The sequence below is a fragment of the Perca flavescens genome, chromosome 21, assembly GCF_004354835.1.
Source record: "Perca flavescens isolate YP-PL-M2 chromosome 21, PFLA_1.0, whole genome shotgun sequence".
Lineage (NCBI taxonomy): Eukaryota > Metazoa > Chordata > Actinopteri > Perciformes > Percidae > Perca > Perca flavescens.
The window spans coordinates 5671079-5686411 of record NC_041351.1 but is presented as its reverse complement, the minus strand read 5'-3'; the positions used below and the strand labels follow the sequence as shown (position 1 = coordinate 5686411).

Below are 15333 nucleotides of genomic sequence, written 5' to 3'. Positions count from 1 at the left end.
AGCTATTCTTTAATGTAGGGTTAAAGCTGCTCTAATCAATATATTTACGTAAGAGAATTATCTGTTATTATCTGTGTTGGTCACTCTCCTCCTTTTATTGAATCTGGCCTAAATATATGATGGGGTGTGAACACAACTGTCTCAAATGGTGAAATATTCCAAGGTTTTCCCTACCATTATAATTTTTAAGTGCGCTTTATGCGTCTGCGCTAAATCTAGGCCGTGGCTACGTTCGTAAGTACGTGGAGACACGGACCCTCCTCATTCAAATATCAACAGAAATGATGATTTCATGTTGATATCAGCTGATAAATCCTCGTCCTTACACTGCAGACCTGAGACAATACAAAAAAACAACACAACAAATTTAAAAAAAGAAAAATGGAGGAAAGTTTTGACACGATCAGATTGACATTTGAACTGATCAGAGGACTGAGCGGGGAAAGATGGAAAATAGTTTGTTGCTGGGGCTTCAGGAGCAGCTGTGAGGCAATATATATTTTATATTTTTCGCCTGACTGCTTCGGTCCGCTGCTATTCGGACACAAGCGAATTCCTTGAAGCTTGACAAGATGGATTTTTCGTGTTATATGTGATCCCGCGATTCTCTTAAATGTCTGCGTTTAAAAAAGCTAATGTTAAACACATTTTAGGTTTTCATTGTAACGTATTCTGTTTTTTTTTTCTTTCTTTGTCTTCACCAGGATCAGCTATCGGCTGACATGTACAGTTTTGTGGCCAAAGAAATGGACTATGCAAGCTACTTCCAGACAGTAAGTACCACATCTCTGCTGCCACTGTGAAGAAAGAGAAATGTTGTTGTCGTCCATCACAGACTCTCTGATCTCTTTTCTGTCTAGCTGATAGAAGTCCAGGCAGAGTACCACAGGAAGTCATTAGAGCTGCTTCAGAGTGTGCTGCCTCAGATCAAAGCTCATCAGGGTGAGTTTCAGACCAACACTGAGTCTGTGTTTGTCTGTCATCGTGCTCAGGCTCTGCTGCGGTGTCCACGTGTGTCAGTTTGCACGTGTTTAATGAACAATTTGGGGTCCTGTTGTTGAAATTTAGTTTTAATTGAAGCTTTAACATTTAAATTCAACTGTTGCTGACGCAGCTTCTACGTAAGTCCTCAGCATTAGTGAAGCTCAACAGTGTCGTTCCGGAAGTTAAAATCTTGTTCATTTTCTCCATAAGGAGTTTGATTATCAGCCATAATGTCTACACCATTCGAGGTAGATTGATTACGAGCTGCGAGGTTGTGAAACAAAGGTTTCTGCTCCCGTGGAAGCTAGAAGTCTGTATGAAATCAACCGCGATTTTATTCGCGATGTCATGGAAAAGTACTACACTACCCACAATCCTAAGAGTAACAGCGACCTATCTGATTGTTGGAGCTCGCTGTTACCATGGAAATGTTAAACGAACTCACAAAAATGGCTAGTAAGCTGCTACTATTGAAGTCTCTGATCGTCTTTTTCAGTTTTCAAAACGTTTTTTTGCACCAAATCACAAAGTTTTATTGTCACGATTCATCTTGTAGCTGGTTGGCTTGGTTCCAGACTTAAAACTCTTTATATCAGCATTTAAAGGTCCCATGACATGGTGCTTTTTGGATACTTTTATATAGACCTTAGTGGTCCCCTAATACTGTATCTGAAGTCTCTTTTATATAGACCTTAGTGGTCCCCTAATACTGTATCTGAAGTCTCTTTTATATAGACCTTAGTGGTCCCCTAATACTGTATCTGAAGTCTCTTTTATATAGACCTTAGTGGTCCCCTAATACTGTATCTGAAGTCTCTTTTATATAGGCCTTAGTGGTCCCCTAATACTGTATCTGAAGTCTCTGGGCGGGCAAAGCAGAGAAAGGGGAGGTAACCTTGCTCCTTATGACCTCATAAGGGGAAGATTCCAGATCGGTCCATCTGAGCTTTCATTTTCTCAAAGGCAGAACAGGATACCCAGGGCTCGGTTAGGATACCCAGGGCTCGGTTTTACTATCACCATTTCTAGCCACTGGAGCACCATAGGTAGGCTGGGGGAACTCATATCAATGTTAAAAAACTCATAAAGTGAAATTGTCATGCCATGGGACCTTTAATGAAACGTCAATAGAGCAATTAAATTGGAAAATTCACTTTGGGAACCGGAGCTGTTCAAAAAGAGGGCGGTCACTGATTAATCCAAGTGGAAGTACTTCTTGACCTTGTATCCTTCCTCTTCAGGCAACATGTTTCAAATCTCACGTAACATGGAGTATTGTGAATAAATAAGCAACAACCAAAGTTTTATTGTCATTACACGATACAGGATTACACGATACAGGATTGCACAATGAGTGGTTGTGGTTGGTTCGATCCCCGGTCCGGGCGGGCCTTTCTGTGTGGAGTTTGCATGTTCTCCCCGTGTTCGGATGGGTTTCCTCTGGGTGCTCCGGTTTCTTCCCAACCCCAAAAACATGTATGTTAGGTCAGTGCTCCTGTCAGGGCGCACCGACAAAAAAAACAGGAAATCTTTTCTATGAAAGAACCAGTGTCTTTCTTACTTTGACAGATACTAGTGTTCATTCAGGACTCCATCGCTTAGAGAGAAAGCTAAATGAGAAAATAGGTTTTTGGGGTCCTCCAAATATATTTCCTGTTTGTTTTTGGTAACTTTCTGCAGCTTGGGATAAACATGTTTAGCATCTGTAGCTGCTTCTGTATTTCATGCATGTTTTTGTGTGTGTGTGTTTTTATTTGTTTGTGTGTGTTTGACAGAGACCTGGGTGGAGAAGCCGTGCTACGGGAAAGCATTAGAGGAGCACTTAGCGCTCAGTGGGAGAGATATTGCCTTCCCCATCGAGGCCTGTGTCACCATGCTGCTGGAGTGCGGCATGCAGGAGGAGGTCAGACTCCACAGCCAACACAAACTGCATCTATACTCTCTTTTACATGACACACAGAAACACAGTAAACACATTTACTGAAGAGAAATGTAGCAGAATTAGATGAAGTCACTTGGTTTCCTCAAAGCAGTTTGCTTAAAGCTGAAACAAATAATCCTTGACTGTTTAATTAATGTGCGATGGAAAGAAATGTCCTCATTTTATAATGTTGTCAGGCCAGTGAGCTGTGCAGCTTTAATTGCTCAGCCCGTAACGATTGTTTAATGGAGACATATTGAGCGTACGGTATCTTTATGAGGTTAAAAGAAAAACACAAATATATCATTATGAATAACTTAATTCCCACTCTATAGTCGTTAGACGTGATGCGGTGTTTGTTAAACGGTATGGATAATGTTTTGGGATGTGGTGCAGAGAAATATTTGTTGATTTCATCTAAAGCTCTACGGCAACAATCGGAGAAATTTCTGCTGGAACTTCTCTAACTAACAATCCACATAAAAAGGATTTCACCTAATGCTACTCTGTGAAGAAAAATATTCCATGAATGTGAATATATACGCACTATAGCTTTAAGTTTAATCTTTAATATTATATTATACTAGTTTAGTATTTTAAATCAAAATACGGTAAAATACCTGTGAAAAATCACAAAATTCCTTCATATTAACACAGTATGTTAGCCTGTATTTCTACGGACTTTTACAACAGTGTACCGATACTGTGAATAATACCGGTTCCAAAATAACCTTTTTTTTTTTTTTTTTTTTAATACTGTTGCAACCAACCCCGGTCTCCTCTACTTAAGTACAGTACTTGAGAAGTTACTTAAGTTATTTTCCACCATTGTCTTTGGCTCATCTGACGATTTTTACCCTAACCCTAAAAACACACAAAAATGATTTCTTATGAAGTTAATCAACGTTTAATTTAAGTTTACTATCTAGGAATAATGTAAAGTAGGCCTATCCAAAGCTGTAGACTAAGAGTTGAGTGGGGAATTGAACTGGTGTGGTCATGCTTTGTGTCTCAGGGTTTGTTCAGAATCGCTCCGTCGGCCTCCAAACTGAAGAAGCTGAAGGCGTCTTTGGACTGCGGCGTGATGGATGTTCAGGAGTACTCTGCAGACCCTCACGCCATTGCAGGTCAGCTCTCCACAACAACACCTCCACCACTAGGGCTGCACAATATATCGTTTGTTTTTTTATCGTCAGGGCGATATCTACTGGCGCAGTTAACGCATCGCGAAAGGCTGCGACATATCACGGAAGACATTCAGAGATTTCTTTTTTGATTTTTTTTTAATAATTAATACTCTTTCGAAAATGTTCGGCCTTTATTACAGCTGAAGACATGAATGGGGGGAGAGAGAAGGGGAATGACATGCAGCAGGCCGCAGGTTGGAGTTGAACCCGGGCCTGCTGCATCAAGGAGTAAACCTCTACATATATATATATATATATATATATATATATATATATATATATATATATATATATATATATATATATATATATATATATATAGATAGATAGATAGATAGATAGATAGATAGATAGATAGATAGATAGATAGATATGTGTGTGTGTGTGTGTGTGTGTGTGGGTGTCCGCTCTACCAACTGAGCTATCCGGGCACCCCACTCAGAGGTTTTTTTGTGTTACTTTAAGAAAATATCAGTAGAAAACTGCACTTTAAAATGTAGCTGTCATTATTTTTTTAGTGGTGCCTTTTATATTCAATTCAATGTTCAATTTGTTCAATAATAGAATGTTTTGGTTTTAAACCTCTGAGGACAAAAGACGCACCAGCGAGTCCAAGCAATGTTTGACAATAATTCAATTCATATACTGTATTACACTACTTTGGTGAACTCAACACTTTTGTAAACTAATTTCAAGCACTAAAACAATTGAGTGTAGGTGTGTTTTCACAAGAGTTTTGGGAAATATTTCAGCTTTAGGGCCAAATTATCTCTTTACACATTGCTCTGGAACAATGTAGGGCATCACTGTACAGAAAGCTGAGGTTGTTCTGAACATTTTGATATGACACACATGAGGATCATAGAGGTTTACTCCTCGACTCAGCGACCGCTGGTTCGACTCCGACCTGCGGCCCTTTGCTGCATGTCATTCCCCCTCCCTCTCCCCTTTCATGTCTTCAGCTGTCCTATAAAAATAAAAGCTTAAAATGCCCAAAAAAATAAATAAAAAGGAGAATTCAAGAAGATATCTAAAAATGCCCTTAGACCTCAGAGTGTTAAATTCAACAAGCTATTTGTTGTATTTTAGCAGAATACTGAAATGCTGAACGGAGTACACTTTGATATCGGTTTATTTGTCGCATGTAATATCGTTATCGCAATGTTGAACAACGTTATTGCATATTTCCCTCATATCGTGCAGCCCTACCCACCACCCCTCCTCCTCCTGTCTCCTAGCTGCCTAACTGATCGTCTAGGATGTGAAACTCGCCTTGCAGGGGTAGATTTTAAAAGTTGGCACCCGTTGCTCGTTAGTCTCCGTGTGTGACTGAGACGTCTGCCCCGCCACCTTCACTTCCACTCAAACATCATAACTAAGCTGCTGAATGATCCGGTGGGTTCTTGCTTCAAAGTCATCCCTTAATATATTGTGTGTGTGACGTTAATTCCTCCTGCACACATTACGTATTCTGCAGCTGTCATCCGTAAACCTCAGCAGTGAATTTCCTGCTAAAGGTTCATTTGAAAGTTTTATGAGAGTGAAAAGTTGACTTTAAAGGACAAATCCGGCGCAAAATTACCCTAGGGGTTAATAACACACGTGTACCAGGTCGACCGTTCTCTGGGACATGTTTTCATGCTAATCGAATGTGACCAGTTTTATCGCAAACCGCTAATTAGCTTATAACGCTAGTTGTTGGGGCACGGGTAAAGTAAATAGAAATCTCTATTTCTACACCACTAACAAGGCTCAAAATATCACCACACTTTGTAAGTGTACAGACAGTTTATTACAAAGTACCAGTACCGTTCACGTATACAGGCGGGCGCCATCTTGGGAAAACAGCCACGACCAGTCGAACGACGAACGCTGTGCAACGTGCATTCAGTTCAGCTCCCGTTGCACGGCGTGCGTCGCTCGACTGGGGACCCTCGTTATGCTACCGTGGAAGTGTGGTGCTATTTTGAGCCTCGTTAGTGGTGTAGAAATAGCGATTTCTTTTACTTTATCTGAGCCCCGACGACTAGCGTTATAAGGTAATTCCCTTTAGTTTAGTTTGTGCTAAAACTGGTCACATTCGATTAGCGTGAAAACTAATCCCAGAGAACGGTCGACTCGCTAGGCCTACACATTTTGTTATTAGCCCCTAGGTTCATTTTGCACCAGATTTGTCCTTTAAGTCTTGAATAGGATTCAGTCTGCTCCTCTGGCTGCTACACATGAGAGTCAGCAGCAAGAAAAGCAAACATTTTGTAGTTGTATTTCTGTTGATATTCAATAAAATATCACAAACATGTCTGGAGATAAATTCCATATATAACTGGGAGTACAGACAGACAGATTCCTCATAGTCAAGCAATCTGTCTGTTTGGTACTGAGGTGCTTTTAAATCAGAGTTCAAAAGAAAGAAAAGCTTTTATGGTGCTGTTATTGATCTTTTTTTTATTCCAGGATGGCGCTTGTCTTTTTACTGGAGCCGACTGCTGCGTAATGCTGTTGTCAGATGAAAACCTTAATAATAACAAGCTAAAACTATTTTCCATAGAGCCTGAAAAAGTTGAGAACAATGCATTTTGAAATCTGCAAAACTAATTATTTAGTTTATTAATTTTTCCAACCCGTAAAAGAATAATTACTGTAAAGTTAACTCCCAGCTCAGGCCTCCAATTTCATTACAACAATATAATATTACTTAATTTCAAAACTGATGCAACCAGAGAATCAATCAACTCTAACTCCACTGATGTGGTTAAATCAACAAGATTGGTATTACATAGGACACACACAAAGACGCCTAAAGGGAAAGACTCTCTGAACACAAAGCGAACTGTGGACCATCCAATAGAAAAAAAAAACATTTAAAGAGGAACATAAAGCACTGCAGTTGAGGGTTTGGAGTGTATTTCTATACCCAGACCTGGGGATGGGTGTGGCATCTCCCCTCGAATCGCCTTCTGGGTGACTTTCATCAGGCTAAAACTGATCGATGGGATTCAGGACAAGAGTGTGTTGTTGAAAGAGTTTGCTGAAAATGACTTAAAACACGAACAAACTTCACAGAAAAGAACCTTGTGTTTTAAAATAAGAATACATGTCATTTAGCTGACGCTTTTTATCCAAATTGACTTACAGTTGCTGTATAAGTCAGAGGTTGCACGCCTCCAGAGCAGCTAGGGGTTAAGCGTCTGGCTCAGGGACACATTGGTGGATGTATCACAGTGGGAATTGAACCCAAGTCTCCCACACCAAAGGCATGTGTCATAGCCACTGCACCATCAGCAACACAATACAAAATTGGTTATTCTCTTTTACCCGTTGTCCTAATTCCCCAGTTATGAAACCTGAATGAATGCTTTTTAATCAAAACTTCACACACTCCTGCTCAGTGTTGTAATGTAACAAAGTACAAATACTTTGTTACTCTACTTGAGTAGAATTTTCACATATCTGTACTTTACTTTGTTATTTATATTTCTGGAAAATTTTACTTTTACTCCACTACACATCCTATATAAAATGTATACTTTTAGTCCAATACATTTCCCCTCAGCGTCTTCGTTACTTGCAAGAAATGTTTCCGTACGTGAGGAGTGAAAGATTTTTTCTCACAAAAAAAATAAAATTCAGTTTCTGTTTTTCTCCTTGTTGATGTCAGACTTGATGTTTAAGAAGGTGTGGAAACCCTGAATATTCTGCTTCACTATGAGGAAGCCACAATAAAGTTCATAATCAATGTTTTTTTTTTTTTTACTTTTACTTCTAATACTTAAGTTCATTTAATATTATAAAATTAATTTTGATACTTAAGTACAGTAAATATCAGATACTTTAAGACTTTTACTCAAGTATTATTCTAAAAGGTGACTTTCACTTCTACCAAAGTCATTTTCTGGTAAGATACTTTTATACAAGACTGCATTTGAGGGCCTCAAGTTTGCTCTTTTGCAAAAGTTAGCATTTTTAAATCTGTCAAACTCATTGGAAACTTCCTCAGTGCAGCGATAAAAACCACACCATCTGGAGATCCAATGTTTTGACCCATCATTAAATATCAAAGACTGTTCACTGGAGCATGTGGACAAAGAAAGAGATGAATCCCAGTCGAGGCCGCATCCCTCTCTAATGATCCCATATTAAAGTGGGTTAGCTCCAACAGCAGATCTAATTTGTGAGCATGTCCCACTGGGGATGGTGGTCATGATGTGCGAGGGTGGGAGTGTGTACGGGGTTCATCTTCCATCAGCATCAATCAGAAGCAGCAGGCTCTTCTTTGTAAATAGGAGGAGGCGGTCTGTAGTTTCAATATTATTCCTTATTATTATTATTATTTAATATGTTTATTTAGCACAAACAAGCGACAACACGCCCGTATACACACCGATCCCGACACACAGACACGTACAAACTCAGACAGAACGACAGCCGCCTCCAAGCTGTCTCCCTGTGAGGGATGCCCTGACTTTGTTGTTTGTCATCCATCCCACGCACTCCCGGGGGAAATGAACGCAGCAGACCGGCGAGAAAAAGAAGATGAGTCAGAGAGAAGCCCAGTCAGCCGTCACCTTCCTCCTCAGCACTGGAAAATTACACTACCACCCACTAGTTCTGATCCACTAGTGTTCAGAGATAGTTTATTTTTAAGTGTGTGTTGTATAATGGTGGGTCGGCCTGAATGCTATTTTATAGCAGTGTTATGGAATCAATTGTGCGCATAAACTTTATATTTCAGAGAAATTTTTATCATGCAAGTCATAATTTAATTTGAGTAAACAAAAATATATTCTGTTCTTAATTCATTTGTATGTGTGTTTGATATAATCTATCCTCTTGGCTGTTAATAGATGAACAGTGATGCAAAACTGAGCGTGTGATCGCATTCAGATGAAGTTGCCTATCAAGTGATTTGGGAAACTGTAGTTTTAACCTGAGCAGATACGATGTAAGGCCGGGTCATGCTGCAGAGTATCTGCTCTTTGCTTTAGGTGGAAGTAGGATTTATAGGCAGCTTTAGGTTACTTGTTCCTATGTTATGGATTGATTGTTCTGTCTGAATTGTTTTTTTGGTTCTGTTTGAGACAGGCTTCAAAATTTACTTTTTTCGTCCACCAGCCAAATCAAACCAAATGGCTAGTGAATGTTCAAATATTACCAACCACACAATAGATTACTATTGGGTTTTTTGGCTGGGAAACGGTGCTAATTTTGAACCCTGATTTTAAATATCATTTTAACTTTTGTTTTTATTGATTGCACTGATGACAAACTGACTGAAAAAAACTATTTCTTGTTTCTTCTGTGTGTGCAAGTACTCAGTAAAATGACAAAGTGAATACTGAATACTTCAGGTCAGAGCTAGAGACAGATGTCCCCCGTCAGACGGCACAGCCTGATACCCACCGCAGGGCCGAGTGGTAAAAAGATATTTTAACATGAATACTGTGCTTCCAAAAGGAAAGCTCGCCCAAATGTTGGCACTTTTCTAAGCTTTTATTAATTACTAAAATTGATTATGTAAAATAATTTCATTTGAATTATATTGTTGGACAGAGTTCCGGGTGAAATTGACCAAGTAGTTAATTGAAATTTTGTGAGAGGCGGCTGCACTTGTCGCATTATGACACTATTTTCAAATTTTTGTATGTGATTTTCTTACTAAGCCAATTTATGCTTGCAGTGTATTTGTAATTCAGCCAATAAAACCACAGCTTTACAGTCACATGTACCTACAGTATATTTATGTGCAAACAACTTTGATGATGCCCTTGCAACATAGTAAACAGCTAAATATGACGGCATCAAAACAACTACACGGACAGCACAGAGTCGTCACTCACGGAAGTAGATTTCCAGGATAAAGCCTTCTTTGCCCCTTCACCACCCACTCTCCGTGTGTTGCCGTTCTCAAAACCCCTTCTCAAAATCCCCTCCGCAACAACAGACTTCGAGTTAGCAAACTACGCGCTGAAAATGGCAAGTTTGAAAGAAAATGTGGATCATGCACCAAGGCGGACCTGAATGGTTCTTTCGGGGAATCATTGTAAAGATTTGCATAGAATATGTTTACGGCATTTACTACCTAACTGGGTCGTTTTGGTTTGGTCCCATGCATTCATCTTCTTATTTTCTTCTCTCCAGGGGCTTTGAAGTCCTACCTGCGGGAGCTCCCTGAGCCGTTGATGACATACGAGCTCTACAACGACTGGATCCAGGCCTCCAAGTCTGTATCTTTTCATTTCATCATGTTGTTGTTACATCAGTGGTGCTTTTCATTTGAACCTTCTCTTTACGTTTTTAACATGTTCAATCTCCGTTTTCTTTTCTGCAGCATTCAAGATCAAGACAAGAGACTGCAGGCTCTCCTCAACGCCTGTGAGAAACTACCCCCAGCCAACAACAACAACTTTAAGTGAGTCGCTGTTTCTATGTTTCACTCCTTGGTCCTCTCCTCCTCCTCCTCACTCCTGGACCCTGCTGGAAGTCAACCAACTAAAAATAGTTAGTCAGAATTCAGATAGACGTCATCTATTGCACAAAGCTGAGGTGGTAAATGTGACTAATATGCCATGAATTATATGATATAAGACTTTTTTTTTTCTCAAAGTAAAAAACACGACTGACGAGTCAAACTGTTCCACTCTGTTCACTGCAGCAAGACAAATTACTTACGGTAGCATCAAATTAGATGAGATGCCGTGGCATCTTAATGCGGCAGGACTCAATACTTAACACATCAGTCATGCTCCCGATAGTTTCCGAATGACTGCCGATGGCCTTTCCCTTCTCATTTCTCGCTCCACATCATTAAAAGTCCCATATCCTGCTCATTTTCAGGTTCATAGTTGTATTTTAAGTTCCTACTAGAAGATGTTTACATGCTTTAATCTTCAAAAAACACTTTATTTTTCTCATACTGTCTGTCTGAATATATACCTGTATTCACTGTCTGTTTGAAACGCTCTGTTTTAGCGACTGTCTCTTTAAGACCCCCTCCTGCAAAAGCCCAGTCTGCTCTGATTGGTCAGTTTTTCCAGGTCTTCTGCATCTGCGGTCATTGCAGCAGGGGAATGACTGTAACGGCAGCACTTTCTATATATATATATATATATATATATATATATATATACACAGTATGTGTAATAAAGTTGTGACATCAGAACTGTACGGAAGTCCTGATGGCTCGTTTAAAGGCACAGTTTCTGAATACGGGCTGTGTGCATTTCTCTGTGGATTGAGCGATCCTTTCACGGTATTTATATGGCTCCTCGACCAGCTCTGTAATAACAAAAGACATGGAAATCGCACTTTTTAGAATATGGGACCTTTAACAAATCATAAATTATGAGCCGTTTTCCCCTTTTCTTAAGGGACTGATCGCTCGTCTGTTGCTCTTCCTGAGGTTTCTTCCTGAGGTTTCTTCCAATTTTTCCCTGTTAAAGGTTTTTTTGGGGGGAGTTTATCCTTATCTGAAACAAGGGTTCAAGGGCGGAGGGTGTCGTATGCTGCACAGATTGTACATTTGAGATATTGGGCTATAGAAATACACTCTGCCATTGGTCCGTGGAAACTCTAAGCTTCCTTCTAATTGACAACTGTCAGAAAGAAAACCTCAGTGTGAGAAAGAGGCCATAAGGCCGATGCGTTGCTGTATTTTCTGCTGGATTAAGGCGACCTGCGGATATTTGCTGAAGGGTTTATCTCCTGATCAAAAGGCACAACGAGGTAGAAGAGGAAGAGAGATGGGACGGGAGAGAAATTGAATGAGCAGAGATACTGCAGCACTTGTCAGTGTCATCATCGAATCGCACAAATAGGGCGTATTTTTGACAGTCCTCCTCTGAGAAGACCTGTCAGACCTGTCCAGATGATCGCTGCTCGCTGGAATGAGCTGCCTCGTGTTCATTCAACTGTAGTTCAACCTCAGGATGAGTCATTCAGCTCGGCTGCTCTCGCAGAGCCACAGAAACACACTGCCACAGTTTTGAATCTTAAAAAAATTGACTGAAACAGAGTGATAATAATTTGCTGTAATAATGTCAGTATGCGTCATGTGTTGAGTCTTGGATTTCATCTTATTTAAACCTAAAGAAATCAGGGCCTGGATTACAGCTCTGTTACTTTCCAAGTTATTTATTTTACATGTCTCATTTTCACACATATAGCCTACTGAAAACATGACAAAGAATAAGTAGATCTGTGGGAATGTGGCTTTACATTTGGCTCAGTATCAACAGCTACCGTCCTCTAACCTGGACAGTGATCTCACTAACTAAGCACGATCTGCTAAATTTCCCGAAGTTTCTTCCTTATCTGTTAGCTGCTAAGCTTCCTGTACTGACGATCTTGTAGTTTTGTAAATCGCTGCAGTCCAGTGAAAACTACTGTATGTCGCTCCAAATTGTTTTCATTTTGTATTTTTCAGATGAACTTGACTACTTCTAAGTGAAATAAACTATTTAAAAAACACATTGGCTTTCCTGTATGTCCTTCTAAGTATGTCCTTTTCTGGTCAGATTTTCTGACTGTGACTGAAAATTTGAATCACTTGTGCTGAGGCACTGAACCCTTACGGATGTTTTTCTTCTTCCTAAAGAAGTTGAATATACTTTTAAGTTCTTTTTAAGTAATTATTTTTTCATCGACTGACTGAGTTCCTGTATCTGTATTAACAGGTATTTGATCAAATTCCTCTCCAAACTGACTGAAGATCAGGATGTGAACAAGATGACGCCTGGAAACATCGCTATTGTCCTCGGACCGAACCTGCTGTGGATGCACAACGAAGGGTAAGAAAGCAGAGATGTTGAATAAGTCTCTATTTGTTTTTCTTTCCCTCTTTCTTTTCCCTCTCTGTCCACAGGTCTCTCTTGCAAAATAGATCTTTATCTTAATGAGATTACCTGATTATATAAAGGTTATATGTATCATTACATATTGTCTATCAACTTGTTTTTGATGGAAACTATATGATGATATGAAAACGCCATGTTTTTTATAACTGCACCATTCAATCAGAAAGAAATAGTCCAAATGTAATTTTACACACCTTTCTCCTAAATCCAACCTAACATATTTGCTATCTTTTGAAACTCTGGCATCTCCACTAGAATTTAAATGAATTATGATGAATGAGGGTTCGGTTGCACTATAGGAGCTGCTTGTTTTGTATGACCCTGTGTCACTTCAGTGAAATTTATGGGGGTCAATTTGAGGGGAACGAAGACAGCCAAATATTTTCTTCCGCAAGAAAATCTAGAAAAGAAAAGGACTCTGTATCCACAGGCATTCGCTCATCGCAGCTCGCTTTATTTTGCTGTGCTATTAGCAAAATGACCAATAGGCACAAGGCTCTGACACATCTCCAGTAGATGTTTTTATCATGAAGTGCACTCATGATGATGATTAGTAAGCAGTTTGGAAACGGTGAAGGACACCTCCCTTATATCTCTGTGTAAATCTTACAAACTCTTCATCCCTCTCTAACTTTTAATTAGTATTTTAATAGCCAACATTTCTGAAGTGTTTTTTAATTTTCTCCTTTTAATGGTTCTGTAATATCGTGAAAATGTGCTAATCACCACCTGAGTGTAAATCCTTACAATGCTAAAGTCCCACCATAAAAAAGTCTTTGTCTCCTCTCTGTCCGCTGCAGAAACATCCCAGAGATGATGACCACAGTTTCCCTGCAGATCGTCGGCATCATCGAGCCCATCATCCAGCACGCCGACTGGTTCTTCCCTGGAGGTGAGGAGGGATAACACAAGAGGAAACAGAAAAGGAGGGTTCACTTCTTCCCAATCGACTTCATCTTTGAATTGTTTCTGTATCCTGTCCTTTGTCTCAGAAATCGAGTTCAACGTCACGGGGAACTACGGAAGCCCGGTCCACACCAACCACAACTCCAACTACAGCTCGATGCCGTCTCCGGACATGGAGCAGATGGAGCGGAAGCAGAACGACCAGAGTCGACGGCCGCTCAGCGTCGCCACGGACAACATGATGCTGGAGTTCTACAAGAAGGACGGGTAGGACCCCTCTATCTCTGCTGGGATTACATTTAAACATATTTAGCTGCAGAGTAACAGACAATGTACAAAGTACAGGCTCATATAAAGCAGTTACAGAGAGATAGAAAGGTGGAGTAAGTGTTTAGATTATTAGGTGAATTGCAGATTACTCTTAAAGGCCACTGCACAGACAACAGAAGCAGGCTTTCATTGATCCGTTTTAGCATCAACTAGTCGGCGGGTTCAAGAATGAGTTTGGCATTTTGGGACACATTCAGTGGTGGAATGGGACTAAGTACATTTACTCAAATACTACTTAGGTACAAATTTGAGGTACTTTACTTGAGTCTTTTCTTTTCATGCCACTTTCTACTTCTACTTCACTGCATCTCAGAGAGAAATATTGTACTTTTTACTCCGCTACATTAATCTGACAGCTGCAGTTACTAGTTACTTTACACATTAAGATTTCTGCACACAAAACACAGGTAGATCATACAATCTGATGTTTTGTTATAAATTAAACTACCCAACAATATAACGGCCTACGAGTACAGCTGACATGATTAGACCATTAAACACTTAGTTGAGTGACAGAACTATTTTGGCTTGTTTCCAGTTTCGAAAATGTGAGGATTTATCTGCATCGAGTTCTTTTACTTTTACTACTTCAAGTACATTTTCCTGACGACAATTGCATACATTTTCAATTCAAGACTTTTACTTGTAACAGAGTATTTTTACAGTGTGGTATTAGTACTTTTACTTAAGTAAAGACACTGAATACTTCTTCCACCACTGGACACATTTGCTTTTTTTTTTGCCAATAGTTAGATGAGAAGATTGATTCCACTCTCATGTCTGTGTGTTAAGTTTGGAGCTAAAGCCAGGAAGAGGTTAGCTAAGCTTAGCATAAATACTGGAAACGGGGGAAAACAGCTAGCCTAACTCTATCCAGACATAACCAAACACCACCTACGAGCACCTACACAGCTCACTAATTACCATGTTATATCAAATTTTTTTAATCCCTACAGAAACAGAAATGTAAAAACTACAAGTTTGTAGTTTCTTACTCTAGAAAGTGCTAAGCTAGGCTAATGGTTCTAGCTCCGTACTTAACAGACAAACATGAAAGAGTGATATTGATCTTCTCATCTAACTCTCGCCAAAAAAGCTAATATGTCCCAAAATGATCAGGTTTTTTTACCTGAGAAGTTTTTTGTCAACTGTT

The 15333-nt window shown here is 39.7% G+C and overlaps 1 protein-coding gene across 2 annotated transcripts in view; it reads left to right on the top strand.

Moving 5' to 3' along the window:
* LOC114548661 (rho GTPase-activating protein 44) overlaps window positions 1-15333 on the top strand; it is a 97469-nt gene that overhangs the window by 65197 nt on the left and 16939 nt on the right. For both annotated transcript variants that reach the window (XM_028568673.1, XM_028568672.1), the window contains exons 8-16: window positions 705-773; window positions 861-942; window positions 2760-2887; window positions 3921-4032; window positions 10231-10312; window positions 10421-10501; window positions 12765-12878; window positions 13745-13836; window positions 13937-14117. In XM_028568673.1, the coding sequence (XP_028424474.1) occupies window positions 705-773; window positions 861-942; window positions 2760-2887; window positions 3921-4032; window positions 10231-10312; window positions 10421-10501; window positions 12765-12878; window positions 13745-13836; window positions 13937-14117 (941 nt within the window). The remainder of the gene's footprint in view (window positions 1-704; window positions 774-860; window positions 943-2759; window positions 2888-3920; window positions 4033-10230; window positions 10313-10420; window positions 10502-12764; window positions 12879-13744; window positions 13837-13936; window positions 14118-15333) is intronic.